Genomic DNA, 23308 nt, shown 5'->3' with positions numbered 1-23308 from the left:
AACCAAGGTTGTCCTCTACAACCATTTCTTCTATGAGGTCCTTACTACTCACCAACACCAAATCTAAAATGGCATCCCCTCTTGTTGGTTCAGCAACAAGGTGAAGGAAGTGAAGGAATCCATCAGCTTGGTGAAGGAATCCATCAGCTATCGCCTCTAGGAAAATCTGAGCTCTATTATTATTCCTAGCACTTGTCCTCCAGTCTATATCTGGGAAGTTAAAGTCTCCCATGATCACACAATTCCCATTAGTATTTACTTCATTAAAAACATGTATAGTCAGGATTTTTATGTTGTCCAATGTGCAATAGTTTGCATTTATCAACATTGAATTTCGTCTACCATTTTGTTGCCCAGTCACTCAGAATTATGAGATCCCTTTGTAACTCTTTGCTATCTCCTTTGAACTTAACTATAGAAAAAAAAATATCCTAAAAAAAAAATTAGCCACAAAATTAATTTCAATTCAATTACATTTTTAAACAGGGAAATAATACCCCTTAATTTTTTGTATCCTATGTGTGTGTTTCTGGCATCTTATCTCTGAAATAAAATCTGTAAAAATTTACAACATAAACTAACCAAAATAATATAAGGTATATAGACGTGTATATAATAAAATGCAGTCACCTTTATAATCTTTTAAATTTTGCTTTTGAAAGCTAGATGATGTTACCACACTATTAGCAGTATTCCCTATATTTCATGTATTAATATAGATTTTTTTAAACCATTTTAATCCTGTTTGTGATGGGCATTCCACAAGATTTTATATTTACTGTTGGCTGAAGAATGCTGAACATGTTAGAGTAGCATCCATTCATAAGATTTCACAGAATGTATTTGAGTAATACAGTAACTCCTTGCTTAACGTTGTAGTCATGTTTCTGAAAAATGCTTCTTTAAGCGAAACGATATTTAGTGAATCCAATTTCCCCATAAGAATTAATGTAAATGTGGAGGTTAGGTTCCAGGGAATTTGTTTCGCCAGACAGACCACACACACACACACACTGTATAAGTTTTAAACAAACAATTTAATACTGTACAAGCAATGATGATTGTGCAGCTTGATTGAGGTGGTGAAGTCAGAGGGTGGGAAATTTCCCAGGAAATGCCTTACGGCTAGCTGATGAACTAGCACTTGGCTGAGCCCTCAAGGGTTAGCATATTGTTGTTGATGTAGCCTCACACTCTACAAGTCAGCAAGAATGGAAGGAGGGGAAACAGCATGGCAGAGAGAGACAGAGACACACACCGTGTGTGAGAGAGATGCACATTGCCCCTTTAAATATGCTGACCCCACTCTAAGTACACTGTCTTTTTAAGTAGATCAGCAAGTTGAGACCTCAGCTGCTGCCAGCAAACTCCCTTTGTCCTGAGCCCTGTCATGTCCTCACCCAGCTCTGTGGAAATAAGGTACAGGGGTGGTGGGAGGCGGACACCCTGTCATTGGCACCTTTCTTCCTCCCTCCTCTGCACAGGAAGGAGGAGGCTCCCAGGAGCAGCTCCAAGACAGAGGACAGTAGCAGCACGTGGTAGTGGGGGAAAAGGACAGCTAAACTTCCTGGCAATTGATAGCCTGCTGGGCAGCTGCCGCACAGGGAACTTAGGGGAGCAGGGAGCTGATAGGGGGACTGCCGGTCCACCTTGGTTCTAAGCCCCCACCAGCTAGCTCCACCAGACTGCTCTTTCCTGTAAGCAGTGAACAAAGCAGGCTGCTGCCAAACATTATGAGGGAGCATTGCACAACTTTGAACGAGCATGTTCTCTAATTGATCAGCAACATAACAATGAAACAACCCTAACTGGGACAACTTTAAGTTAGGAATTACTGTACTTTCTTGATAATACCTGTTTATTGGTCATTTAGAATTAAATACTAGAAAAGCGGTTTTTTGCCTTGTTCATTTTGTTCCTCTCTACTGTGAAAGATTCCCTGAGGTAACTTGTGCCCCAGATTGTATATAGTACATCAACAGTTTCTACTGTGGACGATTTTCCTTTCTTCAAATATAATTATGTTATTCAGAAATAACAAAAAGGGTAGAGAGCAGTTTACTATTCACCAGTATCTTTTACTCTGATCCGATAAAAAAGATTGAAAATCAAATAAAATTGTTACAGCAGCAATTTTTGTTGCACTTACTGCTGTGTTCCTCCTTCAGGTCACAATTGTAATAAACTAACATTGACAATATAAAGAAAACCTTTCTAGAGGAGCCTTTCTGGAAAATTCTCTTGAAGAAGTGGCAGTCATTTTCTTCAAGTTTGTGGACAATACCAAGCTGTGAGGGATCACAAATGTTTTGGAGGATAGGATTAAAATTCAAAATGATGTGGGCAAACCGGAGAAATGGACTGATGAAAACAGGATGAAATTCAATAAGGACAAATGCAAAGTACTCCACTTAGGAAGGAACAATCAATTGCACACACATAAAATGGGAAATGACTACCTAGGAACTCCTTCAGAAAGGGATCTGGGCGTTATAGTGGATCACAAGTTAAATATGAGTCAACATTGCAAAAAAAAAAAAGCAAAATCATTCTGGGGTTACTGCAGTGTTGTAAGCAAGAACATGAAAAGTAATCTTCTGCTCTACTCTGTGCTGATTAGGCTTTTCAGCTGAATATGATTTCACTTATATTTATTTTGTTCCAGGTTCTGCTAGGTACCACAATTTCAGGGAAGATTGTGGAACAAATTGGAGATAGTCCAGAGAAGAGCAACAAGGATGATTAAAAAGATGACCTGTGAGGGAAGATTGAAAAAACTGGTTTTTTTAGGTCTTGAGAAGAGAAGAACTTGAAAGGAGACGTGATAGAATTTCCAAGTTACATAAAAGGTTGTTTTACAAGGAGAAGGGAGAAAAAATTTTCTCCGTAACCTCTCAGTTAGGACAAGATGCAGTGGGCTGAAATTGCAGCAAAGGTGGTTTGGTTGGACATTAGGAAAAAATTCGTAACTATCAGGGTGGTTTAAGGCACTAACTAAATTGCCATAGAGAGATTATGTGAATCTCCATCATTGGAGATGTTAAGAGCATGTTTAGACAAAACACCTGTCAGGGGTGTGGTCTACATAATACTAGTTCTGCCATGAGTGCGGGAGGAACTAGACCTTTGATGACCTCTCAAGGTTCCCTTCCAGTCCTATGATTCTTGATATGTGGCAAATTGCCCGGTATTGTTCTCTGGGTCTCGCGCTTTCTCTTTCTCTGGTGTTAGCGTTCAGGGCGATATTGCTTGCCTCTGAACCAGTTCTAATCACTCCCCTATTTGTCCTGGAGGGGGGAGTGGAGAGGGAGGGACCTGGGCCGCCCTCTACTCCAGGTCCCAACCCAGGGGCCCTGGGGTTGGTTGAACCACTTGACTAGCAGTTTCTATCCCCTGGGTTACTTCCTCTCATACCCGTCAGCTTGTGAAGGGCTCTCGCCTCTCTTTTCGTATACAAAGCCTTGGTGCCCCTTTACTAGGGTTTCTTGTTCGGTTCCCATCCACCGCAGCACTCCTCCAAACCTTCTAATTTCTCTCTGGACAAACTCTTCTCTTCTGCACTCTGCTCCAATCCAAACCTTTCTCCTTCAACTACCACCCCCTGTGACTGAAGCAGGGGTTTATATTCCCCATGGACGGAGGCAGGTGCTCTAATGGGAGGCAGGTGCTCTAATTGGAGGCAGGTGCTCTAACTGGAGTCAGGTTGCTCTAACTGGAGTCAGGTGCTCTAATTGGCCACAGCTGTTCTAGTTAATCTAAAGCAAACCTTCCTCCCTTGGCAGGGAATAAGGCCCCCTGCTAACACTCTTATGCTGCCCTCTGGCCATGCTGTATCACAGATATCATTCATGTTGTACCTTTTCTGTCTCATTTATGTAAGATATCACATGAGTAGCAGATGACAATATCTGCTTTACAGAGTTGCTGAACATGAACTGAATCATAAAGTCTTCTGTATGCATTTAACGTCTTCGAATTAAATTTCAAGTGAAGGGTGCTTTTTTTTTCATTGAAAAGCTGAAAAAATCAGGTTGAAAAGTTGTAACAGATAAGCCAAGGGAATGAAATTGCATTTATAACATGATTTCAGAATAGGATATTTGATCTGAGTAATACAGGACAATTAGAGTCTCCAGCATTTTTAAAAAATTATATAAACAGGCATTATTAAATGCAGGGCCAGCTCTAGGCTTTTGGCTGCCCCAAGCGGAAAAAAAAAAAAAAAAAAAACCTCCGAGAGCACAACTGCTGAAGTGCAAAAAAAAAAACTGTGTTGCCCAAAGCATGTGCTTGGTTTGCTGGTGGCTAGATCCAGCCCTGATTAAATGATATCTAATAATCCTCCAGATATTGTTCAGAATGTGCTGTGAAACAATTATTTTAATGTAATTATTATTATAGAACATTTAATATTGTTTACCCCAAAAGCAGGTGGAATTAACAACCAAAGTAGGCCACAAAGTCACAGCAGTGGAGAATTTAGTCTGCTTCATGAACATGAGGCTTGGTCTAGCAGCAGCAGCAGTCCCATCCAGTATTTGAAAAGTCACACCAAATCGAGTCCCATGATCCAGGAAAAAATGCCTGAAACAGTGGATAATCAAGGAAAGCAGAAGATCAAAACTGGTTCTCCTGGAAGTGAGGTTGTTACTCTGCAGCAGTTTTTAGAAGAAAGCAACAAGGTTACTTCTACAGAGGTTAGTTAAAAATTTTTTTTGTAATTTTAGGGCTATACAATACCCTATATTTATGCACAGATTTAATATGGTACTTATAGTGTGTGCCATTGCAGGACCCCCTTAAATTCTTTTAAAGAGACACTGTCAAATAGTACTTTGTCTACACAAACAATTAGTTCGTGGCAAGCTGGGTGTGTGACTATATCCTGCATTAGCCTGTGTCTAACCATGTGAACCCTGCTGACATGTATTAATAGTTTGTTTATACACTTTGATATAGTCTTTTTTGAATCAGGACTATATTGAAGTGCATTAGTGAACTAATAATGAGTGTCAGGAGTTTGATACAGACAGTTAGTCAGTGGCAAGCTAGTGTGGGGTAGATTCACACTACACCTTGCTGCAAACTAAAGGTTCCTATAGAAAAGCCTTTCATTTAGTTTTTGTTAAGGAAAATAGAAAAAGGAGAGTGATGGCTACAGAATGTAATATGAGATGGTATGCTAAGTAGAAGCAAAGTGGCATTCTGGTTCAGTGTGCAGTGGGGAAAAACAGCTGCTTCCCACCTGGGATTAGTAGAGCTGGTCAGATGGCAGGGAGTGTATTTAACTCTGATTGTGCATCCGCAGTAAAAGGAGATCGATCCACTCCTGGTGTAATTTTAAAAGAAAGAAATACAGAGCGTAACAATTTATAAGTGGTTGCTGCTTCCCTGATGACCACATTAGGAAAGAAAAGTTGAGGGCTCCTGTCCTAAGTGCTGCAGCTGGGCATACTCATCAGTAGTGGCTGGGTGGGCAGCCATTTGTCCCAGAGTGGTTTCCATTCCTCTTACTGGCTCTTACTTGTCTTCAGTGAGAACTGCTGTCACAGCCCTCCTCATGAAGGTGGAGAAAGTGGTGGGATTGTCTTCGAGGTTTCCCTCCTCTAACTCATCATCTGAGGAGGCCATCTTGCCTATTTCAACATCTCCAATTGATGCTAGGATCTGTCTAGTTTGGGTGGGATGAATGTCTGTAACTCCTGATATTGTTTCCCAGGGTTCTTTCAATCCAAAGTTCTAGGTAACTTTACTCTGTGCAAGGTGGTGTCAGGAAATAAATCAATGGAGATACGGCCGTCAGACTGATAGATGGTTGGTACAAACAGGACAATACGAGTGCTTTCATTTAAAGCTATACTGTACTTAGTTTCAAGCACTTACACATGTCCACAACAGGTTAGTAAAACACCCCAAGGTCTTGGGGAGGTCTCAAGTGGATAACTGCAAGCGTCCAGTGGACAGCTGCAAGGAAACTTGAGAGGTGTCCAAATGTTCAAGTGTCCACTGAGTTCAGATTTCTTTCTGATTTTATATCCAACTTGTTAGTATTCCATAGCTTGTTCATTAACAAAATTGCTGAGAAGTTAAATTAAGGGTGGAGATTTCCAGCCTATCAGGTGGGCAATTTTCCATCAATCGGGTAGGGGAACTTTCCGCCAATTAACCAGCTGTATAGCAATAGTTAACTATGGCCAGACTTTCCATCTTGCAAAACCGCATACTGTGGAAATAGAGCTCATGTCAGGAGGACAGAGGGTCATGTTTTCTTCTTGAAGTCACTCACTTCACCCTTCCCTCCTTATCTGTTAGCTGTGCTGAGGTGTCAGAAAGGCCTCCTTCTTCTTCGAGTGCTTGCTCATATCGATTCCAATTAGGTGTGCGCGCGCCACGTACACACTTGTCGGAAGATTTTTACCCTAGCAACACTCGGTGGGTTGGCTGGGTTGCCCCTTAGAGTGGCGCCGCCATGGCGCCAAATATATACCCCTGCCGACCCAATGGCCCTTCAGTTCCTTCTTACCACCCGTGTCGGTCGTTGGAACAGTGGAGCGCGGCTTAGCTGATCTCCACTTCCCTAGCTACTTATAGTTCTTTTATTAATTCTCATGTATGTAGTTATAAATTCTATAGTTATAGTTAGTTTTATTCATTCTTTGTTATAGTTAGTGTATATAGTTGAGAGGGGTTCGGGGATTAGCCCCTTTCCCGCACCCAGTACCAGGGTCCATGCCCGGTTCACCGGGCTTCAAACTGTGCTTGACCTGCCAGAGGCCGATGCCAATGGGAGATCCCCACGACTCTTGCCTTAAGTGCCTCGGGGAATCCCACCTCGCGGATAAGTGCCGGATCTGTAAGGCCTTTAAGCTCAGGACGAAGAAGGACCGGGACTTTCGTCTGAAATAGCTCCTGATGGAGGCAGCTCTTACTCCTCCATCCTCGGCACCGAGTACTGGACAGTCCGCATCAGGCAGAAGTATCTCTTCGGCATCGGATCGAGCCGGTACCGCTAAGGCCCCTCGGCACCGACCATCGCTGGCACCGTCTGCTTGACGCCGTTCCCTCTCTCCGCGGGTTAAGAAGCATAAGACTCCTGCGGCTTCCATGCCACCTGCACCGCAGTTGGAGCACCTGCCTAAGCCAGACGGCCTGGCACCAACACCTGCCATGGCACTGACAGCTTTGGCACCGTCGATTCCGGTCCCGCAAGGGTCGTCGAGTCCGGTGCCTGAAAGCTTCCTGGTGCACGCCGTGGTTGAGCTCAGAATTCCCTCCACGCCGGAGACCTTTTCTACAGCAAGGGAGCTGATCGCACTGACAAAGTCCGCACTGCCTCAACCCCTGGCACCGCCGGTGAGGGTCATTCAATCAATAGGCAAGCCTGCCCTGCTGAGACCACGCTCTGTCAGCACCGTCGAGAGGCACCGATCATGATCACAGTGCCACCGGCACTCTCAGTCCCATCGCCGATCCCAGTCCCGACGCCGCTCGCAGTCCCGACACCGCTCTCCATCTCAGTACCAGTCGCACTCGCAGCACCGCTCAGTGTCTCGTTCGCCAGCCCGATAGTCTCAGCACCGATCCAGCTCTCGGTACCGTTCCTGGCACTGTGCCTCTCGCAGCCACTCCAGACGTCGAGCCTCCAGGTCCCGGTCGACCTTCCAGCACCACTCCGGTCACAGGTCTGGTCTCATTCCTGGTACTGGTATGGCAACCAGTACCGCTCTCCGGTGCCACACAGGGAGAGGTCGTTTAGAGACGGAGACTCTTCCCAGGGTTTTTCAGCGCCTCCTTGGCCATCTCATCACACATCTGTGTCATCTTACGTGGACAGTGCTTCCTATGCACAGGACCGTGACTCAGATATGCCTGGCCGTGTCTTCCAGGAGACCCAGGCCCAGGAACAGGGACCCCATCAGTGGTCATTCTGGACACCTTGGGCATACCATCAAGCCCAAGGTGCACCTCCAGTGTCATCCCACTCCGTGCCATCGGAACAGCGGGTGCCAGAGGCAACGGTCAGCCACCCCCCTCCCTCGGGTACAGAGGAGGCTCTTATTTAGCCGGCAGTGTCTCAAGTTCCACCTGAGCCTGATGTTACTCAATAACAGGAGCCCATGCAGGACCCTCTTGTCTCTGGCCTTTCCTCTTCCTCCTCTCCAGATGAAGCGGTGGCAGGGACATCCTCCTCAGGCCCTCCTCCAATTGACCTGCGGGCATATCAGGATCTCCTGAGGCGGGTGGCCCTGATATGAATCTTCAGGTGGAGGAGGTCCCGGAGATAGAGGACCTGGTGGTGGATATTCTGTCAGCTGACACCCCCACAAGAGTGGCCTTGCCGTTTATCCATATGACACAAGCAAACGCCGATACCATCTGGCAATCTCCAGCATCTATTACGCCCATGGCCAGGGGAGTGGAGCGGAAGTACATGGTACCCTCTAAGGGGTATGAGTACCTGTACGTGCACCCACCTCCCTGCTCCCTTGTCGTGCAATCAGTCAATGAAAGGGGATGCCATGGCCAGCAAGCTCCTGCTCCAAAATCAAAGGAGGCTAGGCGCATGGACTTATTGGGCCGCAAAGTATACTCTACTGGGGACCTCCAACTCAGGGTGGCAAACCAGCAAGCCCTGCTCAGCCAGTACAATTAAAACACCTGGATGGCAGTTGAGAAATTCAAAGAGTTCATTCCCCAAGACTCCTGTCTAGAGTTTGCTGCCCTTTTGGAGGAAGGAAAGAAGTTGGCGAGAACTTCTCTCCAGGCCTCCCTGGACGCAGCTGACTCCGCAGCCAGGACCCTAGCTTCAGGGGTCGCCATGAGGTGAATATCATGGCTTCAGGTGTCAGGCCTTCCACCTGAGTTACAAACCACCATACAGGACCTGCCCTTTGACGATCAAGGCCTATTCTCTGAAAAGACTGACCCCAGGCTGCAGAGCCTTAAGGACAACAGGGTGGTCATGCGCTCTCTCGGGATGCACACCCTGGTGACTCAGCGCAGGTCCTTCCATCCCCAGCCTCACTGCCCTTATCCTCCGCCTAGACCAAGACAGGACTTCGGCAGAGGGCCTGGCCAAGGCAATCGTAGATGGCGGTCTGGACCCCAAAGGGGCCAGAATCCAGGTCCCTCCAAACCTCCTACGGGGCCAAAGCCAAACTTTTGAAGGTGCACCTAAGGACGGCGTACCAATTACTTTCCAGGATCCTTTCCCTCCTTTTTCCAACCACCTCTCCTTTTTCCTCTCTGCGTGGTCCCAGCTAACTTCAGATCATTGGGTCCTATGTACGGTGGAACTTGGGTACCACCTCCAGTTTATTTTGCGCCCCCCTTCCACCCCCTACCCTTGTCCCTCTTCAGGGACCCCTCTCACGAGCAATTGCTCTTACAAGAGGTGCTGACGCTCCTTGCCATGGGAGCCATAGAGGAAGTACCAGAAGACGAAAGGGGGAAGGGGTTCTACTCCCGCTATTTCCTAATCCCCAAGGCGAAGGGAGGTGTCAGACCTATCCTAGACCTGTGAGAACTCAACAAATTCATGATAAAGTTGAAGTTCCACATGGTATCCTTGGGGATCATCATCCCATCCTTGGATCCCGAAGACTGGTATGCCGCCCTCGATATAAAGGACGCGTATTTTCACATCGCCATTTATCCTCCACACAGGCGGTACCTCCAGTTTGTAGCCAACCGTCAGCATTTCCAGTTTACAGTCCTACCGTTTGGCCTCTCTGCAGTACCGAGAGTATTCACAAAATGCATGGCTGTAGTCGCTGCCTCCCTCCGCCGCCGCCGGATACACGTCTTTTCATATCTGGACGATTGGCTCATCTGAGGGACCTCCGAGACACAAGTCACCCATCATGTAGGCATCGTCAGGGACCTATTCATACGTCTAAGCCTGATGATCAATACAGAGAAATCCACTCTGGTTCCCACGCAGAGGATAGACTTCATTGGGGCCATCCTGGACTCCAGTCTCGCCAGAGCCTGCTTACCACTGACTCGGTTCCAGGCGATGGTAACAATTATCCAAAGTCTACAGAACTTCCCAACAACTTCGGCTCACACTTGTCTCAGTCTCCTGGGTCACATGGCTGCCTGCACATTCGTGACCAAACACATTCGTGACCATCCCTCCAATCTTGGCTCAACTCGGTATACCACCCGGGCAGAGACACCATAGACATGATAGTCACCATTCCCCCGAGCATCCTAGGCTCCCTCGACTAGTGGCTGATGCCTTCCCTGGTGTGTGCAGGGATGCCGTTCCATCCGCTCCAGCCTTCTACATTCCTGACGACGGACACGTCATCTCTCAGCTGGGATGCTCACCTCAGACATCTTCGCACTCAAGGCCTTTGGTCCTCTCAGGAGCTGACCTGCACATCAATGTCCGAGAGCTGAGAGCAGTCTGCCTTGCGTGCCAGGCGTTTCAACAGCACTTACAAGGCCATTGTGTCTGTGTTCACAGACAACAGAAAGGCCATGTATTACATAAACAAGCAGGGAGGGACACGATCCTCCCCCCTTTGTCAGGAGGCCATCCAACTCTGGGACTTTTGTATAGCCCACTCAATAGACCTAGTAGTGTCCTTTCTCCCAGGGGTTCGGAACACTCTGGCAGATCGACTCAGCAGATCCTTCCTGTCTCATGAGTGGTTGATTCGTCCGGACGTTATTTATTCTGTTTTCCAGAAGTGGGGATTTCCCCACATAGACCTCTTCACTCCCCGCAAAAACAGGAAATGCCAGATGTTCTGCTCCTTCCAAGGCCTCTCCCAGGGCTCAATCTCAGATGCTTTCCTGATGCCGTGGACGAGCCAACTGCTTTACGCCTTTCCACCGTTCCTGCTGGTTCACAGGGCCCTGCTAAAGCTCTGCAGGGACGGAGCTCACTTGATCATGATCGCTCCAGGGTGGCCCAGGCAGCACTGGTACACCATGTTGCTCGACCTCTCGATAGACAACCCAGTTACCCTGCCTCTTCACCCAGACCTCATAACTCAGGACCACGGCAGACTTCACCACCCAGTCCCTTCACCTCATGGCATGGCTGCTGCATGGTTAAGCCAGTCAGAGTTATATTGCTCTGGCTCAGTACAACAAGTACTCCTGGGTAGCAGGAAACCTTCCACTCAGTCAACGTATCTGGCCAAGTGGAAGCGTTTCTCCTGCTGGTGCGAAACGCAGAATGTCACTCCCACCGAGGTCTCGATCCTCACCATCTTGGACTACCTCTGTTCTCTCAAACAGCAGGGCCTAGCGGTATCATCATTGAGGATACACTTGGCAGCCATCTCTAGCTTCCACCCAGGGGAGGGTGAGCGCTCCGTGTTCTCACACCCTATGGTTTCTAGGTTCCTCAAGGGCTTGGAGCGCCTATACCCCCAAGTACGATGCCCGTCCCAACCTGGGACCTCAACCTGGTTCTAACCAGACTCATGTCTGCTCCATTCTAGCCGTTAGCAACCTGCTCGCTACTATACCTGTCCTGGAAGACAGCTTTCCTCGTAGCCATTACATCAGCCAGATGAGTCTCCGAGCTTCGGGCTCTCACGGTGGACCCACCGTATACTATTGTTCATAAGGACAAGGTGCAGTTGCGACCACACCCGGCGTTCCTTCCTAAAGTGGTTTCGGCCTTTCGTGTCAACCAGGATATCTTCCTTCCGGTCTTCTTCCCGAAGCCACACTCATCACGATGGGAGCAACAATTGCACTTCCTAGACATCCATAGAGCGCTCGCATTTTTTATCAAGCGCACAAAACCCTTTCGTAAAACGCCCCAACTCTTCGTCGCGGTGGCAGACCAAATGAAGGGCCTACCTGTCTCCTCCCAGAGGATCTCATCTTGGGTGACGGCGTGCATCCATACTTGTTATGACTTGGCTCATGTCCCCTCGAGCCACCTCACCGCGCATTCTACCAGGGCTCAGGCTTCATCTGCTGCCTTCCTGGCTTATGTACCCATCCAGGAGATATGTCGCACAGCTACCTGGTCCTCAGTCCACACTTTTGCCTCTCATTATGCTCTGGTTCAACCGTCCAGAGGTGACGCAGCCTTTGGCTCAGCAGTTTTGCATTCTGCAATATCTCACTCCAACCCCACCGCCTAGGTAAGGCTTGGGAATCACCTAATTGGAATCGATATGAGCAAACACTCGAAGAAGAAAAGACGGTTACTCACCTTTGTAACTGTTCTTTGAGATGTGTTGCTCATATCCATTCCAAACCCGCCCTCCTTCCCCTCTGTTGGAGAAGCCAGCAAGAAGGAACTGAAGGGCTGTTCAGTTGGCAGGGGTATATATTCGGCGCCACTCTAAGGGGCGACCCAGCCGACCCACCGAGTGTTGCTAGGGTAAAAATCTTCCGACGAACGCGCACGTGGCGCGCACACACCTAATTGGAATGGATATGAGCAACACATCTCGAAGAACAACAGTTACAAAGGTGAGTAACCGTCTTTTTTAGCTGCTTTCAGCAATAAGCATAACAGTAGGTACTCCAGCTGCTGGCAGTGGTTTAAACATGTTACTGGGCTCTGGGCTATCGAAGGTCTGTTCCTACAATATCCTTTTAGTACTTTTGGCCAGGAAGCCACCACTTAAACTTTTAGACTTCCTGGAAGTCCAAGAGAAAGGAAGAATAGCCCTCCCAGTCAATGAAGGTTTGCTGAAGCTAGCTAAAGAGGTGTCGAACCACTCCTGCCTATGGTATTTCTGTCTCAAGGAAACCTGAATCCTTCATATCAAATTCTCAAGGAAGGGTTTGATGTATTTTACCAGCATCCTATAATGTACTCACTTGTGATCTCTGTTGCAAGTGAGAAAACTAGAAATGGGAAGATGTCATTGAGTCCGAATGATTGGACATATTTGGAATAAAAGTTTATTCTTCAACTTCCCTGACATTATGAATGGTGGCAGTTATAGCCAGATACAATTTTTTTTCTGGTCCAGAGCCACCTTTTGGGACCAATACATTCCTGAGTTAAGAAACAGGAATTTCCGGAGTTGTTTAAAAAAGGCCAGACTTTTTCCAGTAGTTTCTGTGCTCTCTCAGACAAAACTGGTGGGACTTTGGTTAGGACTCCCTTCCTTAGGAAACTCTACTGGCACAGGAATTCTGGTCTCTAAGTTGAGGCCCAGGCAAAAGTTGTGGACTTCACTTTTAAAGACACAGATGACTTGAGCTTTGATTTAGCAAGGTATGTAAGCACATGCTTAGGTGTATCCCTATTCCCCATGATTGTCTCATGTCATATGCTTAATGTGAAACCTTTTCTTAAGTGCTTTGCTGAATATGGATGGATTTATGTGTGTTTAAGTGCTTTGCTGAATATTGGAATTTTGGCAAAAAAAGAAGAGCACAAAGTCAATGGCTAGGACTCTAGGCTTGAATTAGCCTGTTTTCCAGAGGAAATCTTCAGTTAGATTCATAACAGACACTTTCAGAAGTTCTCTTCAAGAGCTTGCAGCCAGCAAAGACCCACACAATTGGAGAAGTCATTCTGTCCCTGCCACAGGAGACAACACTCTTCCTTCTAGACCTTTGTAGACTGACCTGCTGGTGGGGGCCATATTTAGTGAATTTGAGGATGCTCCAGAGAACACTGAACTAGTCCTGGAGTATCCAAATCCTTGTTTTTCTTCCCCTTTTACTCCATCCTTTGAGGGCTTTTTGTCCTTTTTGATTTCAAGAATGGCAAGCATTACTTCAGACCACTGGGTCCTAGAGATCATTGAACTGGTGAATTCCCTGATGCTTAAGAGCTATTACCAAGCCACCTCTTTACTTTTTCATGAGGAAATGAGGTCATGATTTAATTTAAAATTCCTCCTGGTCAAGATTTTGAGTACTATTAGACATAGCCTATGAATTCCAGATGGATGGAGCTGGTTGAACAGAAAAGGAAACTTTCTTACAACTTTGCATATTGGATTTCTTCCAGCTGCTTGAACCTGGTTCGAAGTCCAGAACTCCACACACAAGTCTTAGGTTCAAAACACTGTACATATTGTTTAAATTGTTAAGGAAATTATCAATTAGTTAGTGAAAAGGATGGCAGGAGACAAGATGTGTGTTTGAAGTTCTAATCCATTGATGGGTTGAGCTACTTGATATCAGAGGAGAAGTAATATCTCATGAACTCTAGATAGTTGCAGCTTTTCATAGACATCTAGTTTCCAGGATAGGAATATTTCCTTATTGCCAATCTATTTGATAGCTCAAAGTTATATACAATTCAAATTTAAGAGGTAAAATATCACTTGCACTTTTGCCACTAATAAGTAGTCTTAAGCAATTCAAATAAATGTAGTATTTAAATAAAATAATAATCTAATTGTTTTTCACTTTCAGGCAATAAAGATGACTAAAATATCTTGTAAATTTAAAAATTAAATCAGAACTATACAATAAGCTGTTTGGATATGTTTTGACAGATAAAGTGTGCAAGCCAAGAGAATCTTTTAGATGAAGTAATGAAAAGTTTGTCTGAGTCTGCTGAGTTGGCAGGAAAAGAAAAGCTAAGCAAACAGTCGTCTGTCAGCAGTGGTATCGTCGAGTCATTAAGTGTGAAAAATACAGTTGACTTCTCAGATGGAAGGTCAGCTAAACCTGAACAGCTTGTAAGGCCCAGCCCTCGTAAAACTGAAGATACCTACTTTACCAGCTCTTCAATAAAATTGATGTCAGGTACTCAAGGAAAGGTCAAGTCAATCAAAGAAAAAGAACAGACAAATCCATCACAACGACAATCAAAAGATTGCAGCCCTTATGCTACCTTACCTCGTGCAAGCAATGTGATTTCTACAGCAGAAGGAACTACTCGAAGGACAAGCATTCATGATTTTTTATCTAAGGACAGTAGGCAGCCTGTATCAATTGATCCAGCACCATCTACAGCTGATAGAAGCATTCCATCAGCATCTAGTGAGTACCGTGCACACCAGCAGTCCTCTAGTTTTTTTCATTATACATCTTACAATGTAGATTCTATTCCACAAAATGATTTAGATAATACAATTAAACCAGATCACTCGAGATATAAATCTGAGAAGCCTAGGAATTCAAGGATGGGAAAATCAAATGTTGTTGACAAAACTTCGAGCACTAATGTGTTCAGTGATAAAGTTGGTATATCAACTAATGATAGCACAGGGACATTTACTGTGGCCCATGTGTCACAGCCATTTTTATCCCTTAACACTGAATTAGTTAGTAATATAAGTGGATTACCTCAAAGGTCTACAGCTAAGGTAACTGATCAGACATTTGTCTCATCAGTTAAATCTTTACAAAAAGATCATGAACAGTCTTCTGATGACCGTAAGTCTGATAACAGTAACCCACAGTCAGTTCTAAATAGTGAATTTACTGCTTCTTCTGCATGTGTAAATACTAGCAAGACTGAATCCCCCTTACTGGTTTCTGAAGATAACCAAACTGTTTGGTATGAGTATGGTTGTGTATGATACGAGAGATGTCATATTAAATACAAATGACGCAGATGTTCTTCTCAATGTCCACCGATTTAGGGAATGGTCCACTAAAAATAAAAAATAATTTCTGGCAGGTTTGGGGGGGGGGGGGTGTTTTCCTCTGAATGGTGATATAAACATCACCTGTGTATTACAGCATGCGTATAAATGTAAAATTGTAATCACACCAAAGCTTGCATGAAACATTAATTGCACTGTATATTTTCTGCATGCCTCTAAAAGCCTTAATAATACAAACTAATGTTTTGTATTTTTATTTGTCATGTTAGAAATATTTTGTTTTTCTACATTATTGAATGCATGTTAAAGCAGTTGCATGCTGCATTGCCAAAAATGGCACAAAGAACCAGGTAATTTTTACCAACAGGAAGGTACTTTCCTCACTTGTACTTTTGTTTTCAGATGCATCACCCAACAAAAATGCCTGTTTTTTCCTCTTGCACATATACAATACTAGCAAAAAAAACCCAACCTGTTAGAGAGATTTTAGTATCTTTTGCTTTTTATTTATGCTATGTTTTGTGTGTCGTTTTGCTCAAGGAATAAGTTGTAGCCCAAATAATTCAGTGCCTGTAGTTTGCTGCACAATAAATATGAACTGCAGTTCACATTTATTAAAATATTTGAACTTTAATAAATAAAACAATTGTTAATATTCATAAATGGTAATTTTTTAAAATATAACAATCAAATTAAGTGTAGCAGTTGCATAGAAAAAATGATCCTCCTCTACCTCTTTTTCCTTTTCCTATGGTTTATCTTCCCATGTCTGACATACAGAGGTGGTCCAATGTGCTGTTTTATTTGGAGTCAAGTAACGCGATAGTTTTATGAGAATTTTTACAATGTATAATAATAATAATAAAAATCTTTACTAATTATGGTGGAAATTCTTTTTTTTTCCTATGCAGATAGAACATTCCTTAGTTAGAAAATGAGGCATATGAGATTTGACAATAAGACTATATTAAATATGAATGCAGCTGAAATAATATATTTTAAATATTTGAAATATAAAATGTTGAAAAAAAGCTATTTAAAATTCTAGCATCTCTGCAACTGCTTGAAATCGCACTTTAAGTCTGGTAACAATTTAAACTTAAAACGATTTAAACCAAACTTTAAAATTATACCATACTTCAGCTATAAATTGCATGTGCTTGTAGAGCTAGACCCTTAAGTAGACATCAGCATTTTTTTAATAAATTGAAACACAATTAAATATTTAGGTTTGAAAAATCAAAAGTAGCTGTTCTATATAAAAACCTGCATGAGAGAAGAAAATATATCTTGTTGAAAATAATGAATTTCATATTCTAACTTTTACAATTGTGCTTCTTTGGCCAGAAATTGCATGGCAGTGCACAGTTCTGCTACATGGGGGCCCAAATTTGATACCTTTGGTCCCAGGTCAGCAAGGACCAGAAGTGCTGCAAGAATAGTTCACTTAACTCTTCATGAAGGAAACAGTAATTCCTTTGTGTCACACACTAGAAATATCTTCAGCTGATACAGGAGCATCATTGATGAACTTTGGAGAATCCATTGCCAGGTCTCCTCTGCATGAAGGTGTGAGGAGGAAGTAAGTGGAGAACATAAAGTGTCTTAGAGAGACTGCATGAAGGAACAAATTATGCTTCTTCCAAAACATAAAATAGCTTTCCTTTACCATGTTTGTACACCTACACAGTCTATGGGCTGATAAATCTCTCACTTATCCTTTGGTTATATCCAGCCTTGTGCTTCTTAATGTCATTGCTGTATCTCCTTTAAAGATAGTTTCTGGCCTATATACAATAAAAGAAATGCTGTCAACATAATTCTTCTTATTCTCACACACACAGAGTATATCAGTCTTGGGTCATTTCATTCTGATTCACTTCTTGTTGTTCCATATTTCTTTAACTCATTTTTTAACATATACAGTGCTGCCAGTTTAACAGAAATATGCACAATAAATTTTAAAAGTTATCTATGGAATTATATAGGAAATCTATAACATCTTGAAGTATCCTATAGGAACTCAGAAAGCACACTACAAGCATCGGTACTTTCAGGGGGGTTGAGTAACTGACAGCAAACCTATTTCTTGGAAAAACTGATAGTTTATAATGAGGTACATTGAGTTTATTAAGAATAAACCAACAGCACCATTGCGACCTATGCTGGTGCTCAGCAGTGAGGCCAACGATTGAAGGGAAACAGAATTTCAACCTACCTTTTCACCCTAGATGTGATCCTTGTAGATTGATATTGAGAAAGTAAAGGAAACTTTTCCAGCCAATGTGTACGTCCATCTCTGAATCATTTTCATTCCTTTCACAAACACTAAATTCTCACACACCAATCTTCTTCTTCCATATGGCTCTGGTGTAGAGCAGCAACTACAATTTCACCTGAAGTTGATCGAGCCAAATGGCTATTTCAGGAGTAGCAGAATTTATTGCAGTAATGCCTTCTTCATATTTATAAATTGGGCAGTAAGTAATGATACGTTTGATGGTCTGTCGGGAGCAGCCACACTCGCCAGTTACATTTGATAACTAATAAAATGATAAATCCGGCAAAAGAAAGAGGCCTTAATATGGATGCGGTTTTTATTTTATATTCATTTTCACTACCAGCACCTTACACTACCAGAGTGAAATTAAGAGGCTTTGTATAAATGAAAATCAGCCCTTTTAAATTTCATATCTTCACATTGGGGTTCTGGAGTGAACTTTTTCAGCTTGGGCCACTATAACTATTTCCCCTTATTTTTCAAATTTCTCATGTGCTATTGATTGTAGGACTTTAAAAGTAACCTTGTGTTCCTGGTTTTCTGTTGGGCCTGATCCTGCCCCATCAATTCCAATTGGAGTGGGAGCAGACCCATTATTAGGGAATATTTTAATGGCCTTGAAAAATCAACCATGTTCAACTGCTGCTCATCAGCTCTAATATTTGGGCGAAAAAACAGATATGCTCATGCATAGAGAGTTTTTCTCCTCTGTACTCCTCTGGACTGTACTCCCTAACAAATACTCACACATCATGGCTGAATCTTTTCATTCTTATTTCAGCTGTGGAGGATTTGTGGGATTCCCTTCAGATCCCATCAGTGTTGCTCCTAGATCAATCAGAGGGCTTCCTACGAAGCAATTCAGTGCACTCATTTCTTGATCCATGTCTCTGCAATTCCTGGTCCCTGCTGGCCTTAGAAATGGAAATCCAGGCCTAAAAATCAAATTTTGCATAATAATTCAGAGTATTTGGTCATCAGCCAAAAATGAACATTAGACATTTAATTAACTGTTCTGCCATGAACAGGAATAATTTTTTGCTTGCAACGAAAAGTTTGCCTGAAGCTTTGCTTTTCTAAGTGAACACTTAGTTAAGATACTGTATTGTGCATGTTATATCTGTTGCATGCAAAGGTTATTTTCCACTTTACAGACTTGAATTTAGCCATTTTAGTAAATAGTTATATATGTGTTACTGGCAGTTAGGTTTAAACAAACAAAAAAAAGTTGAGCCAATTTCTCTGCTGGTGTAAGTGGGCACAGTTCCATTGATTTCAGTGGTGTTTTGCCATTTCATACTGGCACAGATTTAGGGCTATTAAATTTAAATGTTGAATTTATCCTCTTGTGGATTTGAAAAGTAATATTTGATTATTTTATATTTGATTATTTTAAAAATGCAGATATGAACTTTTATAACATATTTACCTTTAATATATGTCTGTAGATTATTGTAGTGAATTCCTTCCTTCCCTCTCCCTCAACAACCCTGTCCCTCAAAAAAGTCGTCTTATACCTTTGAGCAGGTATATCCTACTATTACGTAACTGCATATTGTAAAGTGAGGGCTTTTTCTTATCCTGCTAAACAAATTGAATAACATGAAATGCTTTTCTCCTGCAGATGTGGAAGCTATACCAGAAAGCAGAAATTCAAAAAGCAGGTCTAGGGAGCAACAAAGCTCCTAATGCTATTACCCACTACATGAGATGTGGGCCAAGTGGTGAGTTTCCTGCCCAAAATGTAAATGAGATTAATTTCATTTACAACAAACTAACAGCATTACCTATAAGAATAAGTGCACATTGCATTAACAGATTTAAATATTGCTTGCTTAACTGGCTTTCTATCTTGCTTATTAGTAAAGCCAGAACAGACAGCTGTAGTTGGAGTATTTTGCCTGTCTGGGCAGGCAACAAGAAATCTTTAAACACTTTTTTTCCTTGTAAAATGACATATTTTTTATATAGAAGATTTCCAGGATGTCTTTTAAAAACTGTTAAAACTTTATAAGAGGAAGCTTCAAGAAAATGAGCTTATGAAACAGTATTGAAGTCACTTATTTAGAAAGGGACAGATAAATTCAAAAGAATAGTTTTAGAAAGCAAAAAATGTTAATTTTATAAACTATTTTATATTGCAGGGAAACTGCCTTTATATAAAGTTTATCTTTGGCATTCTGTCCCTTTCTTGTTCTCACTAAATCTCTGATGCATGCTGTTAAGTTCTTTACTCTGAATTTTGTGTCTTTTCTACACTTTAAGCTTTTCTTATGTTCTCTTTCTTCTTTTGTCTACCTTTCAATTGAACACAGAGAGAAAAGTGTCCTTCAGTGTCTCAGTATGAAGCCTTTATTTCTGAAGTAACAAGACAGTCAACTATAGGAATCAATAATAATAATTTTTAAAACATTAAGGGAACTTTTTACAGTTCTTCGTGAATAGAACAGGCAAGAAATACAAACCTTCCTTCCTTGAATCAAGGAGCTCTACTGGAGTCTACTGATGAAACTTTTTAGACGGTTTTAGGAATTGTTGCACATTGCACTGTTAAGATCTACTGAATAAAGGACAGTTCTCATCTCCTTAAAGACCAGCCATTTAAGATCTTAAGAATTACTCCAGGAATAAAATGCTACTTCTTTCATCTTTTGTTTATGAATTTAGCCACTGATTGCTTACAGCTTCTGCTAATAATCAGCAAAAATCTAGCAGTTTATATTTAGTTCTGTAAATCTGAAATAAATGCAATAGTGTTTTGTGGAAATTTACTGTATATACAGATACAAAAAACTCTCAAGCTTACTGGCACTTCACTGGCTTATTTGATTAGCATAATCTGCATGCTGTTGCTCTTTCAAAGAAAAATCTGTGCTGATTATTATTTTGATGCATACTGCAAAAGAAAATTCTGTTTACGTACATGAAAACATTTGAACAACTCCAGAATAAAGATGGAGTGATGGAATATTCACATTATGTAGAAATTCTTGGTTTTCTAGATGCACAAGTTATCCTGCACAGATACGTTCAGAAGTTCTTGACAGGAGATTGACAAGAATAATTTTACTAAGACTTTTTTTTCCCTAATGTAGTTTTTCAACAAATGGCATTCCCAGGATAAAACTGTCTTATACTTAATGTTTGTGTTTTAACTATTTTTTTTTTATTTGTGTTTTGATGTGTGCTGACTGTGGCTTAGGAGGTTTCCTTATGGGAAAAAACAATGTAAATAATGTCATCTGCATTTTACAATCAATTCATTCGTTAAGATTCTCCTTTATTAATAAGATATTCTCTTTTGTTAATTATAATTCTACATTAAAATCGATAAATATTATTAGTACTTTTAAAATATTTGTATGCATTTGTTGTCTTGAAGACATTTGCAAGAGCATAGAAAACAGATTTAGTTAACCTAGGGAAAAGTACATGGACTTATCACTCGAGCCCAATTTATATTAAATATTAATATTTTATTTTCTTATATATGAATAAATGCATTAATATGTCTATGAAAAAATCAAATTAACTGTGTAACCTCATAGGGTTTAATCCAGCAAAGGCTTATGCACATGAGTAATTTTACATGATTAGTCCCATTGATATTAATGGAACTATTCCCATAAGTAAAGTTAACCACGACCATAAGCGTTTGCAGGATCAGGACCATGGACTACATTTACACCAAGTTCACGACATTCCTTAGCTTGTTTGGCAGAGCAACTGTATATAGTTTTAAGTAGTAATAATTTATTTTTTAGGCTTTCACTATCATCTATAATGACTAAAGCTGGTTGGAAAATCTTTGACAGAAACATTTTCCATCCGAGAATGCAGTTCTGTCAAAATCGAAACACTTTGTAAATCATATTGATTTTGGCAAAACTTTGGGGGGCGTTGGCAGGGGGGTGATTCTGACAATGTCGAAACATCCTGTTTCAATACAATCAGAATGAAACATTTTTTATTTTTTTCCTTTCTGAACAACTTCATTTTGAAATTTGTGGTGTATCATATATAATATAAAATTAAAAAAATCAAAATCTAAACAAGCTTTAGTTTTGTCAAAATAAAACATTTTGATCTGAAACAATTTTTAATTTTCTTTTGGAGAGAATTTTGAAATTGTCAGATGTCATTCTAACTGGAATTAAAACAAATTTCTTATTCCTCCACAGAACAGAATTTCCATTCTCCACACAAAAAATATTCTGGTAGCTTGTCAGAATGATAGATTATTTTATCACTGACTTAATGCTTTCATATAGAGGGCCCAATTCTGCTACCATTATTTTCAGTGTCAAATTCTCATTGATTTTAGTGGAGGCAGGATTGGACTCATAAGGCTTGAACAACAAAGGAGTTTAGGCACCTAAGACCAAAATCTAGATCCTCAAAATCCCTGTTCAGCTGTCCCATTACCTGTAAATGCCTAAAGTCCATAGGTACCTAAGTTTCCACCAGGAAAGTCCTCTATGTGCCTACATTTCTGCTGGTGATGAAATGCTCAGCACCTAAACCCTGGGAGATACTTATGCTAGCTGTTACCCTGCCTACCTTACCTGTGGGGCCTGATCCTGTAGGCATTTTCATAAGCAACCTAAGAGCATGCCTACCAGATCAGGTTCTGACCAAAATACAGTGCAGATGGTTACAGTGTTCTGCACTAATGAATATTTAAGTAGATTGTACATAGTGGAATAACTTGGACATTTGACACTGTGAGAGCCCCAGCCCAAAATACCCTATAGCTCAAGCACTTCCTCAGAAGACCCAAGTTCAAATCCCCACTTTGCCTGATTCAGAGCGGGGACTTGAACTCAGGTTTCCCACCTCCCAAGTGAGTGCTCTAATGACCAGGCTGTAGGATATTCTGCAATGGGTCTCCATCTTTCCCTAGATGTCGAACTCCAGAACAGGGTTCACAGCTGTAAATCACAACCAGAGGGAGGCACCTCCCTCCAGCCTCAACATAGTTGTTGAATTCCCTTTGTGTAGTGAGGTTTAAGGCACACCTCTCTCCCCAGCATTTAGCTACACAGCATGCTGACTTCTCTGAATCCATTCTTAGATGCCTAACTCGGCTGTGAATTTACTGGGCAGCAGGGTGCCTAGACATTAGGCATTGCAGTGCCTGAGCCTAAGTCCCCATTGTGGATCTAGCCCATAGAGACAACAGTTCCCTTTACATTGTTTGGCAAAGAGAAAGTACAGTGCCGGTGTGCTAAATACATTCATAAGGACTTGAAGGTACCTATAGTGGGAGACACCGGAAACATAAAATATTTTAAAAGCATCTCTCTGTTCATTCTGATCACACTTCTGAATTTTTGTTAAGGGTCTGCCCCTATGAGTTGCTGCATGGCCTCAACATCCATAGATTAGAGTGGAGATTGACAGCACCTCATGCCATTAGGTTCTGAATTATTAGCAACATCAGTAGTATAAGTAAGCATTCCTATCTTGATTTAACAAGCATACATGCTAATGGCTAAATCCTAGTTATATGCTACAAAGG

General features: G+C 42.1%; 1 protein-coding gene across 9 annotated transcripts in view; it reads left to right on the top strand.

Annotated features, from left to right (window-relative positions):
- CCDC88A (coiled-coil domain containing 88A) overlaps positions 1 to 21133 on the top strand; it is a 341661-nt gene extending 320528 nt beyond the window's left edge. For 5 of the 9 annotated variants that reach the window (XM_032784359.2, XM_032784357.2, XM_075064421.1 and 2 more), the window contains 2 exons: positions 4429 to 4697; positions 14448 to 16385. In XM_032784359.2, coding sequence (XP_032640250.1) covers positions 4429 to 4697; positions 14448 to 15479 — 1301 coding nt within the window. In that variant the 3' untranslated portion in view covers positions 15480 to 16385. Of the gene's footprint in view, positions 1 to 4428; positions 4698 to 14447; positions 16386 to 19411; positions 19512 to 20102 lie in introns of those variants that run through there. The other 4 variants (XM_032784364.2, XM_032784363.2, XM_032784366.2 and 1 more) reach the window with 3 other exon arrangements.
- Positions 21134 to 23308: the final 2175 nt, after the last annotated feature.

The sequence above is a fragment of the Chelonoidis abingdonii genome, chromosome 3, assembly GCF_003597395.2.
Source record: "Chelonoidis abingdonii isolate Lonesome George chromosome 3, CheloAbing_2.0, whole genome shotgun sequence".
NCBI lineage: Eukaryota > Metazoa > Chordata > Testudines > Testudinidae > Chelonoidis > Chelonoidis abingdonii.
The sequence above is the reverse complement of the archived record's forward strand: the minus strand, read 5'-3'. Positions and strand labels throughout refer to the sequence as shown.